This window comes from Sminthopsis crassicaudata, chromosome 3, assembly GCF_048593235.1.
Source record: "Sminthopsis crassicaudata isolate SCR6 chromosome 3, ASM4859323v1, whole genome shotgun sequence".
NCBI classification, from domain to species: domain Eukaryota; kingdom Metazoa; phylum Chordata; class Mammalia; order Dasyuromorphia; family Dasyuridae; genus Sminthopsis; species Sminthopsis crassicaudata.
Window position 1 is genome coordinate 66,216,750 of NC_133619.1, and position 21,539 is coordinate 66,238,288.

The 21,539-nt window shown below is 36.4% G+C and overlaps 1 protein-coding gene across 1 annotated transcript in view; it reads right to left on the reverse strand.

Annotated features, from left to right (window-relative positions):
- Positions 1-21,539, reverse strand: part of XRCC5 (X-ray repair cross complementing 5) — a 107,862-nt gene that overhangs the window by 35,770 nt on the left and 50,553 nt on the right. Inside the window, exon 16 of the mRNA XM_074298741.1 lies at positions 18,980-19,049. Coding sequence (XP_074154842.1) covers positions 18,980-19,049 — 70 coding nt within the window. The remainder of the gene's footprint in view (positions 1-18,979; positions 19,050-21,539) is intronic.

Consider the following 21,539-nt stretch of genomic DNA (forward strand, 5'->3'; position numbering starts at 1 on the left):
TTCTTTTTATCTGTGTTTTCTTTGCAACATGGCTACATTAGAAATGTGTTTTGCATGATTTCGTGAATATAGTTAAATATTAAATTGCCTCTAAAAGGAGGGGAGAAAGCTGGGAAGGAAGGATTTTGGAACATTTTTTTTAAATGACTTAAAAATGTTTTTACATGTAACTGGGAAATATTTAACAATTTTTTTTTTTTTTTTTTTGCTGAGGCAATTGGGGTTGAGTGACTTGCCCAAGGTCACACAGCCAGGAAGTGTTAAGTGTCTGAGACCTCAGTGTCTCAGTGTCCGGTCCTCCTGACTATACAGCTGGTGCTCTATCCACTGCGCCACCTAGCTGCCCCAACAAAACAAATTTTAAAAGAAAGAAATGGGCTATCATAAAAGCTAGACTTAGAATATTTGCCCTTTCTTCCCTTTCCAGTTTTTTCACACCTTTCCCCACATTTTGCAATCCAATGCCACTGGTTTCCTTCTTATTCCTTACATAACACTCTTTCTTCTGATTCCCTGTATTTTCACAGGCTGTTCCTCATGCCTAGAACTCTCTTCCTCCTTGTCTCTGTGAGCTTCCTTCAAGTCTCAACTTAAAATTCTATTTTCTGTAATTCTATTTTTCTTAGGGATTCTTAATATTTGTGCCTTTAAAAAAATGATTTCTAATTTATCTTGTATATGCTGTTTTCTTTCCATTAGACTACGAACTCCTTTGAAAGCAGAGACTGGTTTTTGCCTTTATTTGTATGTACAGCTAGTAAACTAGCAGAGTGCGTGGCACACAGTGGGAATTTAATAAATTCTTGTTGACTTCTCAAAATCAAACAAAGCAAAGATGTATTACACATTAAAAGTTTTTTCTATGATGTAAAACTATTTTACTGTATATCAGTAAGTTGAATTACTTTCCCTTGTCTCAATCAGCACACTACTCTAACTACAGAAATCAATGAACATTTAATACCTACTATGTAAAGGATTACTTGGCTTTTGTCTGTTTATTGCTAGTGTCTAGCACTAACCAAATTCTTTCTGGTTGTTTGAAGTCCACTCTCCACATGTGCCACCTTAGGAAGTAACCACTAAGAAAGAGGGTGCAACATGTAAATTCAAAATAGATCCCAATCCAGATGTCTTCACTGAGCTCTTCCCTATGATCATAGGTCTCCAGAAAGTAGAAGACCCCACAGCTTCTGACCCAGGGTTAGCTCCTGTTTTCCTAAACTTATAAGGTTAAGAACTCCTTTTCTCTGTTAGTTGCCCATCCTACCATTCCCCAGCTCATTTTTTCTCTGTTCTCCCTTTACATGGAAGCCTGTGGAACTCATAGTGGATCATTTATAACTTCCCTTCATCAAGCTTTTTAAAATTTCAAAAAAAAATTTTTTTTAATGCTTCTTGGACTCATGGAAACCTAGCTCTCACCAATAGACAATTAATCTCTAGATACCTTTTTATTATTGCTAGCTACTTATGCCCACTTGTCTCTTGACACAGTGGACCAGAAGAAAAAGTTATAAAAGTACTTATTGCTTTTCACTACTTTATAGACTCTCTGCTACTACCACTTAAGAAGCCTCCTACTCTGGGATTTAGCCCCAGAATTCAAAAAAAATTTGAAACAGACCCCTTTGGCAGTGTGGTGAAGTCTATAGACTTTCAGAATACTGGTTTTAAGTTCATAATATAAATTACAAAGAAAATCTATGATTCTGACACATTAAAAATAAAGTTCACTGACCCCAGATTAAAAATCTTTTAACCATATGACTGATTTACTAGCCCACTCACATGCTATGGAACAATGCTAGAGAAAAACCATTAAAAATATGCTGATGCCAATTTGTGCTACATGGCTGCAAGGCAATCCTTTCACACCTTCCTAATTAACACACTTTCTCCAGCCTCAGACCCTAGGCAAGACTTAACCCCACTCTAGTGGCTGTTCCAAATCTTTTTATATCAAAACTCCCATGGTTCGCTTGGCTCCCACTTTCTCAGCTGAGAACTTTGCCTCATTAAAACAAACAAGAAAAACAAAAAACTGGGGATGTTTGCCAAGAGTTTCCTCTTGTCCCCTTCTCCTCATCTCACAACACCCAGGTTACCCTTTGCCACTATCCATTCCACTGTCTCACAAGGAAGAGCCCTGCTAAGGCAAACTCCTCTATTTGCATAGGTGATCTAATTCCATTCTATATTTTCCTGCAGGAAATTCCCTTTTCTATTGTCCTTACTTTCCCACTTATCTTCAATAACTCCTTACTTTTACTTCCCTATTGCCTACAAACATACCCATGTCTGTCTCATCCTCAAAAAACTCTCTTTATCCCACCATCCCTGTGAACTATCATCCCCTATTTCTCCCGCCTTTTGTAGCTGCATTCATTAAAAAGACCATCTTCAACAGGTAGCTCCATTTTTCTTTTCCTCTCACTCTAACTTTTTTATTCTGGCTGTTGACCTCATCATTTAATAGAAACTATTCTCTCCAAAGCTATTAATGGTCTCTCTTCCAAAACTTTTTGTTTAAGAGAGGCAATTGGGATTAAAGGGCTTGCCCAGGGTCACACAGCCAGTGAGTGTCTGAGGTAGCATTTGAACTCAGGCCCTCATGACTTCGGGCAGAGCTCTCTGCACTTCACCATCTGACTTCCCCTTAATGATCTTCTCATTGCCAAATGTAAGAGCTTTTTCTCTGCCTTCTTGGCCCTCTGTGGCCTGTCACAGACTACTCTCTTTTTGGCTCTCTTACTCCATTGGACCTCCCTCCAGGTCCTGTCCTGGAAGCACTCAGCCTCCCAGGATTCTGTTCTGGGCCCACTTCTCTCCCTCCCCCCATCTCCTTCTTCAGCCCTCCCCACTGCTGCTGACATTCAGTCTCATGCTTACAACTGCCTATTAGATATCCCAACTTGGATATCCCATAGACTTCCTGAACTTGACTTTACTAAAACTGAACTTAGAATCTTTCTCCCCAAAGCCCTCCTTTCATGCTTTCCTGTTGAGGATTGCACTTTTCCCAGTGCAATCCTCAACTCAGGACCATCTCTTCCCTTCACTACCTATTGCCTTGCCCATTAATTTTATCTTCACTGCAACTTCTGAACAACTACTACTTTTTTGACACTTGTCACCAGTTGGACATACCTTTGCCAATGGCTGCTGATTGGCCAGCCTGCCACTCTAGCACAGCCTCTACTCTGCTGTCCAAATGACCTTCATAAAACATAGGTCTGGCTACATCACCTTCCCCCTTCCCCCTCTCAGACCCATGGGTCTCTATCATCTTCAGGATTCTGTCTGGTGTTCAAAAGTCCTTCATGCCCCATCTGCCCCTCCCCCCAGTCTCTTATAAACCCCTCCCAGTGATACTGGTCTCTAGACTGGAGGCATTTTTACTGGCTAGCCCTCAGGCCTGGAAGGCTTTCCTTTTCATCTGTGCTTCCTAGTTTCCATGAAATCCAGCTAAAATCTCAACTTTCTAGAGAAAGTTTTTTCCAATCTACTCTAATGCTAGTACCTTCCTTCTGTGGTATTATCTTGTACATAGTTTGTCTATACATAGCTATTTGCATACAGTCTACTATACTGTGAGTTCCTTGAAAACACGGACCATCTTTTATAATTTTTTGTAACCTCAGTACATATTCAGTGTAGTGCCTGGCATATTTATTGACTTATTGACTCCAGTTTTCCTTTTTTTTCTCAGGGAGTTCAATATTTGGTTCATAGTTTCTCTCCCCCATCTATGTCCTTAAACTTAGAGAATTCAATATATAAGATACTGAGCAAGATAATTATTTGTTAGCAGGGGCACTACTGTCCAATAAAGCAGGTCGATGGCTTGCCTCAGTGTCCAGCCAAAGATTTGTATCTAAAGATGGAACTAATTTTTATAACCACAGAATAAAAAACAAAACACAAACAACAAAAATCTTATCCTGGTTATGGAACTAGCAGCATCAAGGGGTTGAGGGATCATATTTATTTACATTAAGGAAGACAGGAACACACAAATGGGAAGATTACTTCTCTCTGTCTCAAAGGAATGCTTTATAAATGTAAGAGGTCCAGCTGCATCCTGAGATCACTGACTATGAACTAAGAGATATAGACTCATAGTTGCCTGAGAAGTAGATAAAACCTCCTTTAATTAGTGAAGAGGCTAAAGATGGGACAAGGTCAATTTGTGCCTAAGGATAACAGACAAATGCATAAAGTTTTCTTAGGAGCAGAAGTCATGAGAGAAGACAAGGATTCCTTTCTTGGACAGGAATAATTTGCATGTGGTATTGAGATAAACTCTTCATTTAAGAGTTTTTCTTTCATTAAAAGTCAAACTTTTACATCTAACTCTGAGAGAGTGGCTGACTTGCACTCACAAGCTTCTTCACTTAAAGAGGTTGTAGTTTGTTATATAGAATGGTTTTAGGACAGAATCAACTACAGAGTGAAATAAACTATAAAACACAGGATGTATAGAATAAAATTAATTACAGTGTAAAATCAAACAAAATATATGAGCAATGCCTACTTTTGACAACGTTCTGCCAATTCTCATCTCTGGATCATCACCTGCCTTTCTCACAAGCAACTGAATAACACAGTGCCAAATGGATCTATGTCATCTAATCTCAGTGGAACCTTCACTGCTGCAGGACAATCCTTATGGTCTTCTCTTGAGTGACTATGTCATTCTGGAAACAGCTCTTTCAAACCTCAAGGCCCTTCACCTCCTAAATGGAATATTCAAGTCAATAAAATTGACTCCCTCATCTTCCTTGCTCAAAACTTCTCTAAATATTCATCCATCCATTTTTCTTACACTTGTCTCTGAGGAAAAAAGGTAGCTTAACTTTTTGGGGAGGAAAAAAGGCCAAACTGAAGAGAAACCAATATAGCAGGGAAAAGGCAGGGACTCAGCTGAGCTCTCCTCCAAACAATTTTAAATAATGCTTCAAAACAAATTTTGGAGTGACAGAACCCACAAAAGGACAGATTAAACCAATTTTCCAGCCCAAAACAACATAGAAGGTCAGCAGGAAAGGTCTGCTGTACCAGGGTAACTTGGGGGTATAGTCAGTGGTAGCAATGGTGTTTTTTAGTTCTCTCAGCCCACAGATAGAAAAGAGGCCAAAAAGAGACTACAGAAGTTCTTTTCCTGTTATACTGCCCCTATTTAGATCTAGTTAAAATCCTGGGACCAGCATGAGGAGCAGCACACTAGTACTTTTAGCAACAGGAGAGTTGGAACTCTGGTCATGGTTGCAGGATGAAAGAGTGCAGGTAGTCAAAGACCAGCGTGTAGGCCAGGAGAATAGTAAATACATCTCTTCCTAGATCCCAGCTTCTTAAACTGTGGATCATGACAATTTTATGGGAGCCACAAAATTGTGATGATTTATTGTCAGTAAATGTTTGATTTAAATGCCTATTTAAATGCCACTTATATACCTGGGGTCAGGTAAAAATTTTTTGGGTGAAGAGGTATTGAGAGTGGAAAAAGTTTAAGAAGCCCTTCCTTAGGTCATACCACCTTAGAAGAAGAGGAAATTTACAGGTCCTCAGACTTATCTCTAAAAGGGAAACAGAGTCCTACTTTAGTATGGTTAAGAATTAAGAATCTTGATGATAGAAAGTTACTATGGTGACTGGGAAGATCAAAACACAAACTTAGAAGACAACAAAGTTAAAAGCTACATTCAAAGTCTCAAAGAAAAATAGTCTCAGGCCATGGAAGAATTCAAAAAGGATTTTAAAAACCAAGTAAGAAGGGTAGAGGAAAAACTGGGAAGAACAAGAAAATCATGAAAAAAACTTCAACAGCTTGGTAGAAAGGAACAATAATGAAGAAAACACTATCTTTTTAAAAATCAAAACGCCTACTTGTGCTCTACAGTTCAGTCTTTCTCATCTCTTTCAAGAGCTTGATCCATCTATTAACCCTCTCCCATGACTCATCCTTCTGTGTCTCATAGTTTGCCTTTTCTTACTGGCTCTTTTCTGAATGTCTATAAAAAAAGCAAAGGTCTTTTCTCATTTCTCAATGTCCTGAACCTCTCTGAAGCTTCTGATTTTGTTAACCAAATCTCCTCCAGATATTGTCATCCTTGGCTTTTATGCCAGCTGGTTCTCCTTTAACTAGTCTCACTCCTCAGTCTCCTTTGTTGAATTATTCTATTCCCACAGTATGGTGGTCCACAGGGTTCTAACTACTCTCCACCTACATTCTTTACCAATGAGCTCATTAGCTGCAAAAAGTTCCAGGCTTTTTTCTCTCCATGTTATTCCTACATCTATAACCAACCCTAATATCTCTCTGAATGCTAGTCTTGCATCAATAACAGCACACAGGACAACTCATTGGCATTTCAAGCTCAAAATGTCCAAAACGGATCTCATTATCTTCCACCAACTCACTACTTCTCGACTTTTGTTGAGGACATTATCATCCTTCTAGTCATCCAAATTAATCATTTCAATCACTCTAATTCTATTCTTTATCCTCTATATCCAACCAGCTGCCAAACTATGTTTTAAAAAACTCTTTTCTCTGGCCAATACACAATTTATATCTACTCAGAAAGATCTGTGATTATTTTCTCATTTAGGAAGTATTTACTTATCCTCTTGCTCTGGATAATACTGATTGCAACTAATTTAAATGTGTTCATTCTGTGCAATTCTTGCTCATGTTCTCTACAAAGTTTAGCATATGGAGTCCAACCAATGTACTTTCTTACAACCAATGGTCTTTCTTACTTTCTCTCAACACTGGTAAGAGAACCAGTGGAGAATTATGTCCATCCCACAATCTTGCCATGTGACTAAGACATCTTCTCTTCCCTTTAAAAAGGGGAGTTCTTCTAAAACATCCTTTACTTTCGCTTTTCTTTGGAGTTCGATACTAATTGTATATTACAACTGTCCCTACCTACCAATACCTCTCAGAAGCAGTGATACTCACATTTTGCTCTTATAGAGGAACAATAATAAAATATTAGTACTGAAACAATCTACACCTTCATCTAATATTTACCAATTGCCTACATAAAAAGTATTTTGGTACTATCATAAGGATCAAAAGATATAAAATGATGGAATTGTTATAGTTGATCTCTAACTTCTTATGAATAAAAAATAATCCGTAGCCTCAAGAAGGTAGAAAGATAATGCAGAAATGTCTAGTTATATGTTAAAGGCAACATGGGATATATCACAAGAGAGATATGTATACATATATACACACACATGAAGATAAAGAGACATTCAAAATGTGTCATTTGAACTAGACCTTAAAGGACACATTCACTTTCAGCAGGATGATACAGAGAGGGAAGCATGTTTTAAATAAAAAGAATGGTATGAACAAAGGTATAAAGGGAAGAAAGTTATATATGGAAATGAAGATAGTGTGTGTGTCTACGAATAAATCACTAGGAATGTTTCCTCATCTATAAAATTGGGATATTAATAAGTACACTATATCCACCTCATAGGGCTGCTACTGTGAAGAAAACTCTCTGTGAATTTAAATTCTATAGGGGAATAATAATATAAATACATGTCATTCATATCCCTTGGGAATAGACTCATTTCCACCTTAAAAGCCTATGGAAACCCAGAAACTGGCTTAACCTCCTGAACCTAATCTCAAAGAATTTTTAGAAAATGCTCAGAATTGTGATACAAATACCACACTATACTAATGGAAATTAAACATGTCTTTTCTAACCAAACACTAATTCTTCCTTTTATTCCTAACGGCCACTGTGCTATATAACAATGGTTCTCAAACTTTTATCTCAGAAACCCTTTACATTCTTTAAAATTAAGGATCCCTAAAGTATATGAACAAAGAGTTTTCAAAAGAACTGCAAACTATTCATGATTACCCAAAAGAATCAAAACAACCCTAAGATTTTATGTCATACTCTGCAAATGACAAAGAAATGGTAACAATCGATGTTGGAAAGGTTGTAGCAAGATAGGCATACTAATACATTGTTGGTGGAGCTGTGAAGTGGTACAATCATTTTGGAAAACAATTTGGAATTTTGCAAATAAAATGCTAAATGACCATACCCTTTAAACTCTAAAGACTTCATTACTGGGTTTATGTTCTAAGGAAGTCATTAGTAAGAATAAAGTTTCTATACTACAGAATACTTATAGCAGCATTTTTTGTGATAATTAAGAATTGGAAACAAAATAGATGCCCTTCAATTGGGGTATGGCTAAGAAAATTATGGTACATGAATGTGATGAATAGAGAGAAGTACTGAAAGATCAAGATGAACTGACAGAGTGACATGAACAGAACCAAGAAAATAATGTTTACAATAATCACAATCTAAATGGAAAGAATAATGGCACATCAAAAAGCCAAAAATAAGTAAAATCTGAATGAAGAAATATGAAAAAACACCCTCAATCTACTCCTTCATGAAGGTGTGAGGTCAAAAGGTGCTACACAGTGCACATGTTTTCAGACTTTTTCAATTTTTGATCAGTTATACTTATTCTTTTCTCCTCTCTAAAAAATACTGTCACATTGGATGGCTCTCAGGGAGGAAGAGAATGAAGGATATGAGATAGTATGGTGATATAAGAAATAGAAATTAATAAAAATTTATTTTTAAAAATAGGTAAAAAGATTGAAGACCCTAAAGAATTTTTACATGTGGGCATTATGTATTGATATTTATCACATTAGACATTAGAATACCTCAGTAGTATTATGAAAATAATTTTGACATTTTAGATCGATCTCCTTCCTGAAAAGTCTCATAGACCTCTCCAGGAATACTTAGATCACACTTTGAGAAGCAATGTTATAGACAAGACTAGAATTTAGAACTGGTTTGTACAATTTAAGAGGGATTACCAAGGATCACAAACTTATCATGTCCAAAAAGGACATGTTCCCCCCAAACCTCCCTCTCCTCCAATCTCCCAATTTCTGTTGATGGCTTTATCATCCTGCCAGTCATCCAGGTTCACAACTTTGGAGGCTTCCCTCTCCTTTAATCCAATATCTAATTAGTTTAAAAGTCCTGTTGTTTATCCCTTCACAACAAATTTCATCCCTCTCCTCTTTTTCTCCATTTACACTCTATCCTAATTCTGACCTTCACCAAGTTTAACTCAAATACTGCAGCAACTTCCTAATTTTCTGCTTGTGACATTCTGTCACTATTTTCTTTTATTTGTCCTGCATATAATTGCTAAACTAACAATTTTAAAAGATATGATACCATATTGTCCCCAATTTTGTTGTTTCTGGGATAAAATATAATCCCGAATTTTCCATTTAAAATCCTTCATAATGTAGATCCCACCTACCTTTCCAATTTTATTTCATATTACTTTATACACACACACATTCTTTTTTCAAAACAAGTTGGCCCAGAGCTATTTCCTATATACAAAATTCCACCTCCCATCTCTATACCTTTGCACAAATGTTTTCCACTACCTGGAATACACTCTCTCCTCGATTCTGTCCTCTGGAATCACTCTTCACTTACACAGTTCTGGTGCCATATCTTATAGGAGGGCTTTCCTAACTCCCCCCAGTTGTTTATCTCTCCCTCTTGAAATCCCTTTGTATATATTTGGTATTTACCTACTTCTATACAGGTTTTGTTTTGTTCAATAAATGTTTGAAGAAATGAAATGAAATTAACTGATGTGGAGAATACAGAGATGGTATTCACAGAAAAGCTACAAAATGGGTAAAAAGACTAATAAGGAGATACTAGACAGACTTAAAGAATTTTTAAAATTCTATGGACAAAAGTTTTAACATGTGCCTTTTTAAAAAGTCTACCATGTAGTAGATGTGAATGAAGAGGAATTTAATATAAAGCACTGTGGATGGAATCTAGACTACCTATAATAAGTTACTTAACACTGAAGAAATCACCCCAGATATTTGTAAAGTCACTGTGAGAAATGTAAGAGAATTGTCCAAAGTCTAGGGTTATGTGATTTAATATCTGTATTGGATTATAAAAAGCAGATCATAATGTGCCAAAAGACTTTAACCTGACTAATAAAAATTTACAATTTTAATGCTGGTAATAAGTCAAAGTTAATTTACAGGTTAATGACAGATCATTTGTGGAATAGCACTTATACAAAGCATCATGGTACTATTGCCATATTACGGCTTTTTATTTCTTATTCCTATCATATTTGTAATCCTTTTGTTTTATCCTTTGTGTGACATATACTTCCTTTGTTATGTTTACTGTTTGTTTAAAAATCTTGAGAACAGAAATATTATTTCTGGATCTAGGCAGATAGCTCAAATGAAGTTGGGGAAGCTAAAGTTTCATCTAACTTGATTTGGATCACCAACTTACCTAAAAACTTATAAAGTTAAGATGATTTAGAATTCTCAATTGACTTAGATGCCACTATCTGGCTATAGGAGGAAGAATAGTATAGCTCTTGAGATAATTCAATGTAAGATCTTTGGTAGGAATTTCTTTTCTCCAAGCCAGAAATAAATAAACACTGTCCCATCCCATCTCTGTCAAAAGGATATATTGTAGGCAATATACAAAAATATATAAGAACAAAAAAATGGAATGGTTATTATTCCATGTATTTCTAAAAACCAATAGCATCCATTTGATTCTTCAAATCAGAAAATACTGAAGAATCTTTTTATAACACAAATTGTCACAAGAATTCAAATTAATTCTAATTGCTTACTATTAATTATATTTGCAAATTTAGGTATTCTTGAAATCTTCCCAAATTTTTCCGTATGTGATAAACTTGTTATCTAGTAACATAAATAGGCTCTTTCTTTGGAGCAGAGATATCTGAAATGAATGTAATCTTTGCAACACAGCAAACCTACAGATTTATACCTGAGTTTATTAAAAAAAAAAAAAAAAAAAACAAATAAACAAAAAAACATATTCTAGATGCCTTTATTTTTTCTGTTTGAGTAATAGACCTATGCTGCTTAATCAGGAAAAGTAGAAAAGAACTCTACCAGAGAAAAAAAAACACTGAAGACTCTCATTGATTTGCCTATGGTGGAGAGTACGGTAAATGAAAATGCTGAATTATTATAGTCTAAAGACCTCTATAACCCAAAAAGCTTAGCTTCCAATCCTTCATGTGACACAGAAACAAGTATGGTATGTCCCAGAAACCATTTCTGGAGCAACAAAAATTTTCCACCAAGAGAAAGAAGAGATTTTCTGTTAAAAGAATAACTAAGACAATAAACTTTTTTTTTTTTTTTTTTAAACCATTTCTGCTGGGACCCAAAAGGAGAACACTGCATAAAGAACTAGATTCTGACTCCGAATTCCTATAATATAAGTATGGGAACAATAGGCTCAAGTGCTCCAAGTAGAATCTTATGACCCTGTAAGAAATAAGGAAAGAGGAATTTTCTAGGCTCACGCAGACTTTGTATACTTTTTTCAGTCATGACCTACTCTTCATGAACCTAGACTGGAGTGTTTTGCCATTTTCTTCTCCAGCTCATTTTAGGATGAGGATACTGAGACAAACAGGGTTAAGTGACTTGCCCATGGTCACACAGCTAGTAAGGATCTGAGGCCAGATTTGAACTGAAGAGTAGTCTTCTCAACTCCAGGTCTGGCACTTTATCCCCTATACCATCTAGCTGCCCTTTGTATAGACAAATAACTAAAGGGCAGCCTTTAATCTCACATTCTTATCAAGCTTATGAAATCTCCCAGTAAGGTTCCCAAATTGTCTAAATGGAACTTCAAAAAACTCTCCTTCTCTCAAAGATGTCCCTACAACATTCTTATCTCCCACTGGAGGAGACTTTAATGCTTGAATTTCTTTCTCTGATGAAGGAAGCAAACATATCTTATTTCCTTTATCTCTTCATGGAGATCTACATGAATCAAACGAATGGGGTTAACTATCAAATTACTTTTGCTAATTCCCTCTATGTCAGCATTTTTTTGGGGAAAGGGGGTCTTTGGATTACATTTTGGAGGGGGGAGAAATGAAACATTTTTATTGCCTCCAAGTGCGACTCCCAAGATGTTTTTAGGCTTCTCCTTGCCATTTCAGCTGATTAGCGACAATTTTCAACAAAAGCCCAACATCTTTTCCTAAATGTCTTCATTAGTTGAGAGTTTCAGCTTATTCTATTTGCTATGAACAGTCAGTAAAAGTCATTAATTAAAAGCAGTTTGTCCCATCAGCACAATCTGAAATCAGTTTTCTTTCTTTATCCAGCTGGGTCCACGGAACAAGCCTTGAGGTCATTCTAAATCAGGGACACTAAAGAATTCTGGCACTTAGTGTGGAAATGGAGTGGCAACAATACCACGTGACAAGGATTTATAATCAGTCACACTTTGTGGAAGGTGGGGGAAACATAATGAACTTTCATGATGGTATTTCTTCCCTTATTTGACTTGTAAGCCAAGATCATTAGCATTCTTTGTAAGCCTGAAATCTCTTGGACTGAAGAACTATGTGACTGGTTTGTCTGTATTCTTGTGTTTTTCCCTCTAATACTAAATGATAAAGATAACTTCAGGGCAAAAACATATAGGGATCTACTTCGGAAATCATATAGGTTCTTCAATGCAGGGTTATCAATGAACATTTTAATGTGAAACAGAATCTCTTTCTTTTCTAAATGATTCTGATGTCAATCCCTGAATGATGTCAATCACATTTTTAATGGCTGTGGAACATGTTGGGAATATATTTCTTTTTTCACAAATACTAAGCATGTTTAAAACAAGTAAGATTAAACACACAACAAGAAAATAAAAGTATTGGAATAAAATATAAATCATTGTATGATTTATCAACCTATCTTTAGTTCTCTGAGGAAAAAAAATCAGTGCATGGAGTGATTGCTGAGAATATGAGTACAGAAAACATGCTTTTTTTTTTTTTTTTTTTTTTTACATATAGTATCAGCATATGTATATATCAGTATATAGTATCACTTTCTTAATGGTTATCTAGGTTACATTTTGCCACAGTTCTACTCTAATTACAGATTTTCTAATACACACTTTCATATTAACTAGAAAAGTCTCTCAACTCATTTAAGAATTGACTTTTTTTTTAAGAGATGATTAATTTTAATATGCTATTTAACTATTGCTTTTCTTAATGCTCATTGGCCCTGGACTTACAGAACCTAACATCTTTGTTCATTCTGGTTTGGTTTAAACCATTTCATCTCAATTTCTTGCGTGGACACTTTTTTTTTTCAAATTATAATTTATGGTGCAGCTATCCTTTGTGTCATCTGAAGAAATGAGAGGCAAAGAAATGCAATCCAAAAGAGCATATGAGATCAACTTTACAGAATTTAGATCTCATCTCTCTTAGAAACTTTCTCCAATAGGAGACAAGTTATCTATTCAAGGTCTCCTTAGCTTTAGAGTTATTGCTCCCTTGACCTTGATCAAAGTTAACTGTGTTTAACTTCACAAGTTAATATAAATTGTACAATCTTTTTTTATTATCTGAGCTGATTCAATATTTTTAAGAATGACAAGTTCATAGGAAAGTATAGTATTACTTTTAAGTGCACCTATTTCTAAGAGAATTATGAGCGGAATACATAATTTACCAGCTTCTCTTACTGCCTTCTTACTAATCGTAATTTGAAGGAGCATTAAGAGTACAATTACAGCAGGATCCCTTTCTACCTTGGGTTTGCTCTCATGTGGTTATCTTCTGTGGCCAACCATTTTAGGGCAGTATTTTGAGGTTATATTTTGGAGTATATGATTGGGGTTTGTAGGTAGAGGCTGGATGAACATTTGTTAAGGAAGCTCTAAAAAGGGTTTCTATTAAAGGTATAGCCTAAATTACTTGGCCACATACGAGCTTCCCAAGCTGAAATGTCAGGATTTTAATAATTCTGGACTAAGCCTCTCCACGTAAGAGATTACTTATAAAAATGATTTGAATAAGAGGGTAACAAAGGATTACATACTCTCTTCATATACATTAAATATCATATAAGTATCATACTTTAAAAAAAGTATTAAGATGTCCCTGATATAATTTCATTAGGCAATTTCAAATAAAATGACTTCTGGTTTATTTCTTTAACTCAAGAATTACTTGTTTTTGAAAAAAAAAGCTATGCAAGATAATGATAAATATGTACACAAATAATGGATTAAACTTATATTTTAACATATATATTGGACTACTTGCCATCTAGGGAAGGGGGAAATTTGGAACAGAAGGTTTTGCAAGGGTCAATGTTGAAAGATTATCCATGCATACATTTTGTAAATAAAAAGCTATGATAAAATAAATTTTTAAAAGAAAAAAAGAAAAATAAGCTATGAAAAGAATCTCCAATCTATTGTAGAGATCTTTAAAAAAAAAATTAGACAAGGTTAAAAAAAAAGTTGTGGGCAAGTTGAACAATTAATGCAGTTTAAAATATGTGCCTCTTGGAGTATTTGAGTTCTGGAATTTTCTTCTAAGATTACTCACTATTGTAATTTATGAGAAGAATTGAGGAATGGCATCAAGCTGTAAAAACTTTCATGGGCCTAATAAGGCTATTTGGCTGATTTTATTTAATATCCTTATATCCAAGATCCTAAATGCAATTTACATATTTTAATTTAGTAATTTATGAAATAACAAATCTCGTGTAAAGACAGTTAAATTCCATGTTCTCTCACCAATTCTAGAGCTTCTAAAAACATCTGTCTGACTCTCTACATAAAATTAGAAAATCCAGAAAACAAGGTTACAAAGGGTAGATTACCCACCACCACACAGAACAGAGCCAGTTAGAAATATAGGAGATGTGTGACTTATATCTTGTAGCAGAAGCTTCTATATTCTGTGCATACAGTCAAGCTAGTCCATTCTGGATTTATGGCTTTGGAAAGTAAACGCAGGGCCTCTAATCAAGATAATGTGGCCCAGTTAGTACTACTACATCTGTACAAATGGGAAAATGCTAAGCCAAACAAAAGGACAAAAGTATTAAGCAAATTACTCAGGTGGCTACAACAAATGATTTGTTGTTGTTGTTATGATTCATTTGAATCCCTTCTCTTCAGGTCACTTCCCTGCTCAAATCCCAACCCTCAAACGGCATCCCCTTTCAAGCTTTAAGATGAACAATTTACCCTTTCCACAAGGTCTTTCACCAGAACTAGAGAAAACTAGTTGAAATATATCACAAGGCACAGCACAGGCTCACACCTTCTTCCAATCTCATGGTCAAGCAAACTTCTTGCTATTCTGTGTTTTTTGCAATCTGAATTAGTTTATCAGTGACTTCTGACTACAACTGCAGATACACATTCCATGAAAAACCTTGTGGCCCACTGGTACTACTCTTGCTTTCTGTGCCTACTGCAATCATTTTCTAAATACAGACTCTGGCTGCTTGGTAATGACGATGTGCCAAGGACTGCGCCCCCTCCTTTACTAGTTCAGCTATTATAGCTCAGACTAATCAAAAAACACAGAAGAGGAATGATTGTTCTGGGTTTCCATGGGAGCTAGATATAACCATAATTAAAGGCATTTTCAAGAGAAAACACTCCTTTTTTCATCTCTAAAGGATGAGATGTTTAAAAAAAAAAAAATTGACCTGAGAATGATAGAGAAATGAACAACCAGCTTTAATTTAAAACAGACAAGTGAAATCTACAGTGGATCAAAGAATTTTCCTATATGAAAGAACCACAGATGCTCTTGTGTCCCTTGTCCATTCTACCTCCTCAACTGTCTTTTGGCCAGCCCTATTTTAATAGCTTATGCTGTTTTCCCTAACTCCATCATAGCTCACCTTTCATACTACACTGGCCACTTTTCCAGCACCCAGCCCTGACTATCACTTTCCTCCTCCAAAACCTTTAAGGACTTCCCATTTCCTTAACTTGTAATTCAAAGCCCTTCACCGTTTTTTTCAAAACGTAATAGCATGGCCAAGTGGAGAGGGAATCGGCCTCTGAGCCAGCAAGACCCAAGCTGAAGTTCTGCCTCTTACAATGATGTACTGAACGTGTGACCCTGAAAAAGTTACTTGAATTCTCAGTCCTCCTGGGTAACCCTCTAAGACTCTAAGTTGCAGAACAAATGCCCATCTTTATTAGAAGAGAATGTTTCCACTGCCCACACCAATAAAACCACAAATTCAGAATACTATGCTCTTCCCAAAAAAGAAAATAACCAACAGAATACTGTGCTTTAAGATTTCTGAAGTGTTTGATACACTTATTTATTGTGAGGGAGATTATTATCAATATCATCATCGCCCTCTTTTACATTCTCTATATTCCTTCAAACTGGATCACTCATTCTTTCCCAAACTTGCCCCACCTGTTCCTAACGCTATGCTTTGGGGCGGATGCTGTCCTAAATGCCTAGAAGTAAGGGACTTTTACCCCTACTGTCTACAATAACCTGTTGAAATTTTGCTCATCCTTCAGGGATAAGCAAAGGTGCTATCATCTCTACTTCCATGATTCCCCTAGAAATAATTTTCTTTCACTTGAATAGTATTTTGAACCTTTCCTGTGCAGCTATTATTCTCTATTTTATATTATTGCTTTTTTTTTTATAACTCTCATCACCAGAGAGAGATCAATATCTTATCTGAATGATGTATTTTGCACAACATCTAGCATAATATTCTGCCCATGATGATAAGATAGACAAGGACCTTAAAAGTGATTGCTAAACTGAATTATATTAAATTGTATGAAGCACAAACTCTGTCTTCTTCAGATAAAACTTCCAAATTGTTTTACACAAATGTCACACGTTGAATAGAACCCTAATGAATATGGAAAGGTCTCAATTATTCAAGACTCATTATGAAATATGAGGGTTAGTTTTCAGGAATACAACTTTTCTCTCCTAATGAGCTTTTGGCCAATTAGTTCATTCATTCACTCAATTAAAAAAAAATTCATTAAATATCATATTACTCCTAATAAGAAGTTCTGATAAAAGACTAGGTAAGACAGGTGAAAACAATTATATATATATATATATATTGGAATTTAAAGTCTTTGGGAGCTGCTGACACACACTTCATATTTCCCATGATAAGAGAGAAATGAGACTATGCTTATACTGCTGATGACAATTTATAAAGATGCGCCTAAGAGAAGATTGCCTGATTTTGAGAGGAAGTGACACAACTCTGACTCACCAAGTCTTAGACAAGATCAAATCTATTAGCGCAAGATAGGTAATTTGATAGGATCTGGAAAGCTGCCATACAAATACAATCTTCCAAAAATAAAAACAAACAAAAACCCAAGTGCCCCGAAACCCCAGTGCTTAGGAAGTAGGTATAATTGGGTTTATTTATCATAACAGGGTTCGTATAGGGGCAATCATGAATCAGACCAACTAACCAAATATACGCACCACACAAATTCTAAGTAGTTGGATCTCTAGACTGTGAAACAGACCTTTTAATACAAAACAGGTTAAAGAGATCCTGTAACTTCTCAATCAAAAGAGGTGAACAGTATATTATGATTAAAGGCTGAGGAGATCCTACTTCCCTTTAAACACAGATAATACCCAGCACACTGGGGATACCCCTGTGAAAAATAAAAGATATGAAGAGAGTCACATGGAATGAAAAGGTCTGTAGCTATAATCTGTTCACACAAATAATAGATCCATTGCAATATTTAACAATGGGCTAAAATTTCAATGTTTTCTTTTACAGCAACTGTGAATAAAACTGCAAGAAGCTAAACAAATATGTTACTGTCTATACATTGTCTATACAACCTGCAAGAAGAAGGCTAAGTATTTTCCAAAATTCCTGAGGTTAGTAAAATGATGGAATTGCCCTCAAAGTTCTCCCATTTAGGCCAGCCTCTGGATCCTCTACCAAAAATCAGGTCTGACTCAAAAGATCCAACATTATCCCTGAAACTCACCTGGTCATGATGGCCCTTAATCAATTCCATAATAGGCGTGAGTGTCACAGATATGAGAAATAGTTATCCCACTAGAGTGACTCTGACAAGGTCAGTGCTACACAACTACAGTCACTTTTTAGGTGCTAAGTAAGTTGAGCAAACAAAGAGAAGACACAGACACAGACAGATACCCCCCATAATGCAATGCACAGACAAGGCTAATGATACACAATGACACCATCAAGAGCATCTTGCAATGATGACCTGTGGAGGGTGTTCAGCCTGAGACAGAAAGCAGTGAGGGGAAAGGTTGCACATTTATATATCTCACCCAAGCTACTTCTGGGTGACAGAAGAGGAATCCTTGGAACATACAGGGTCTGAAGAATTTAAAGGATAATATAGTTCAGTATTGAGAGGAAGAGGAGGTTTCAGATCCACTCTGAGGCAGGACTTAGGCAATAAACTAGGTGTCACTCCCAAGGTGGGGGGAGGGGTTGAACCAGATCAAAATGTAACCTGGGAAATGTTTAATTAAATAAATATACAATAAAATACAGACAATACTAAGCTTTAAAATTAAGCGACACACAGGGATCCTTATGGATAGTTTAGTGGTTTCTGTTTCCTTTTGAATTTGACTACACTGGGAGAAAACTAAAATGGTTCTTCTAAAGTCAACTCCTTAGAATTGGATCCAGTCATAGAAACCTTTTTGGGCCTATTTTGCATCATTCCAAGTTTTTAGAGAGGTTAAGTTAAGGACTCCAAAGGAGTTTGGGGGAAACTACACTGAATGTTTCTAAGTTCTAGTCCATAATTTGTATTAATATGGGAAATCATCAACAAATTTTAACAGGAGTTCACAACTTGTGGGAGTGCCTCTCTCCAGGCTAGTTATAAAATAGCTCCATTGAGGGATAATCTTCGAGATCCTTTCTGAGAATTAGTGCTAAATGAAATCCCACAACTCAATTTTGCTCACAGTCAAGATTTTAAATATGTTAATGCGATTAAATATCTATTCTGTAATGGGGGACTGGCAGGGTTCCTCCATTTACCTTCCTTGAAGTTGGCGTTCTTTCGTCTCACTAAGACACGGAAGTTTTCAGCTGGGTTCACACTGCCAACCTAGAAAAGATACAAAAACAATGGCACTCAAACCAATTTCCTTCTCTCCCTGGCATCACCTCAGGCAACACATGCAGCTTAACATGGGTGCATTTGCTCTTATGAAATAGAAGATAAACGTCTTTCTATTAATTTTCTTTTTCATATCTCTATTCAAAAGCCGGCAGTGTCCCATGGCCAGTATCCTATAGTCTAAGCTTCCATTTAACTACTTTTTTATCAGCTAGTCTTTCCATGGGAGTCAGAAATAACTGCAACTCAAGCAACCAACTAGTTGAGCCTGATTTCAAAATGAAGTAGCATAGACTGCTTACTCATCCCAGCACCCTAACATAAGGCAAAGATCGTGTGATTCTCTAAATCAGATGTCAAATTTATGTCCTGCAGGCCACATGCTGACCATAATACTTCTAAGTGTGGCTCAAACCAGATTAAAATATAAATGGGAAATATTTAACAAAATAAGTAAAAACAATAAAACATAGACAATGTTACATTTTTAAATTTTTGGTATACAGCCCACAGGGATCCTGATGACAGCTAAGTGGTTCTCATTTCTCTCTGAGCTTTTAAAGGATGCATCTTTTAGATGCTCTTGAATGGGACTGATTGGATGAAGTTTTCTTAGTTTGTAAGACTAGGTCTAAATCGCATGATCCCTATTCCCAGAGCCAGATTAGGTCTTGGACCCTGGGTTGTAGGAAGTCACATGGTCTCTAAAAGTCAGACCCTAAGCCAGTGACAGGAAATGATGTGACCCACAGGAAGCAGACAACACTGGTGACTATTGGTCAAGGATGGTTACTTCCTTTTAGTCTATCCAATGAAAAGGTTGGTCTTTTGCTATTTAAATCCTGACAAGCCAGAAGCTTCTCAGGTTCCATGAGCACATGGCAGGAGCTGGGATGCCTCCCAGTTGTGCTTGCTTGAGTCTCTCCCAGCAGAGACTAAACAAATGCTTTCTCTTTGTACCTGAAGATGTCTCTGATTAGTTAATTTGGGGAACAGGGTCTAGCACCTGTCCCATACACTTTCTTCTGAGGGGAAGATAAGAGATGATGCATGTTGACATTTGCAACTAAAATTCTGGGAATATGCTTGGCCATGATGAACCTGGACATTTTCCTAAAGAGGGTCAGGTCACATACGCCGGAATTGATTTCTGTGAGTAAACAGAGACTGTCTCGTGGGTGGGAACTCTGGGTGGGAACTCTGGCTACGTTGAGATCACATGGCTAACAGGAGGCGTCTCCTTCTCTGGTTGGTTGTGCTTCTGACCTCATAGACCTTATTTAAGCAGTAGGGCAGAAGAAGTCACCCTCTTTGGCCTGGTGTTCAGTGGGAGTTAGCAGGAGGTCAGCTAGGCAGGATGTGAACACATGAATAAAAGATACTGAGCTTGCACATGGCTGTTCTCGAGCACTCTACTGTGTATCTAAGCCATCATTCCTATGAAATGATGGCCAGAGATCTCTGAAGACCTCAAATAGAGGTAAGCTTGGTAAAATTGGTTTAAGCACTGCAAAAGACAGTGACCGTAGATTTCTCTGAGGGCCTGGGAATTGGGAGAGGCTGGCAATAGTGAATGCAGAGTAGAACAAGGGTATTCACAAATGTAGTGAATGCCCAGAGTTAACATGCATAGAGGGAATGCCAAAAAACATAAAGACACTTGGAAGAGCATTGAATCCATGCTCCACAAAGAGCATAGCACTCTAAGATCATGCCTATGTTTCTTCATCTTGTCTCCCAGCCATCATGAGAATAGGAACCACTTAGCTCCCAGAATGGGATGCAGGGTGCAGTTCTCCAGAAGACAAACTTTTGCTACATGATGTTAAAGGCATGTTTCTAATTTGCTTGTGTAGGTATTATTCTAAAAAAAAAAAGTAGGACAGGTTCTTACAGAAAGATAAAGTCCAGCACTTTTTCCCTTGAAAATATGAGTAAAAGTGAATCTGTATTCATAAATTGCACATAAATTTTCATCTCTACAATTAGCACTTAATAATGTGTAATTTTTTTTTACTGTTAGTGACTGGCCTTGAAATCAAGAAGTGACAGTATTATTTCCTATCAAAATTTCCCCCAAAATGAAGAATCAGTAGGAGAGATTATAGTAGAAATGGCTTACAAGATACTATAAATGTTCAAAAGCTGTTTCATTTTTACTTCCAGCCCCAAGATCATTATTATACCTGCAAGTACTATAGAAATGTCTACTACTCTCACTGTTTTATGTGTCCATTCTTTTCTCTTTTCTCAAAAGAATACTAAGTACCAGCTCCAACTTCTTTCTTTTTAAGAAGCTTCCTTTCATCATTATTCCTAATGTTCACTAACCCAAAAGCAGTATCTTTACATTCCAAGTATTCTCTCATTAATATGGAAAACGTCCACTTTCAGGAATCCTGAATTAATGGTGTCATAGAGAAAGGAGCAGCATGACAAAGGCCATTTTGCTTAAGAATTCTTCGTATGCAAAAAAGG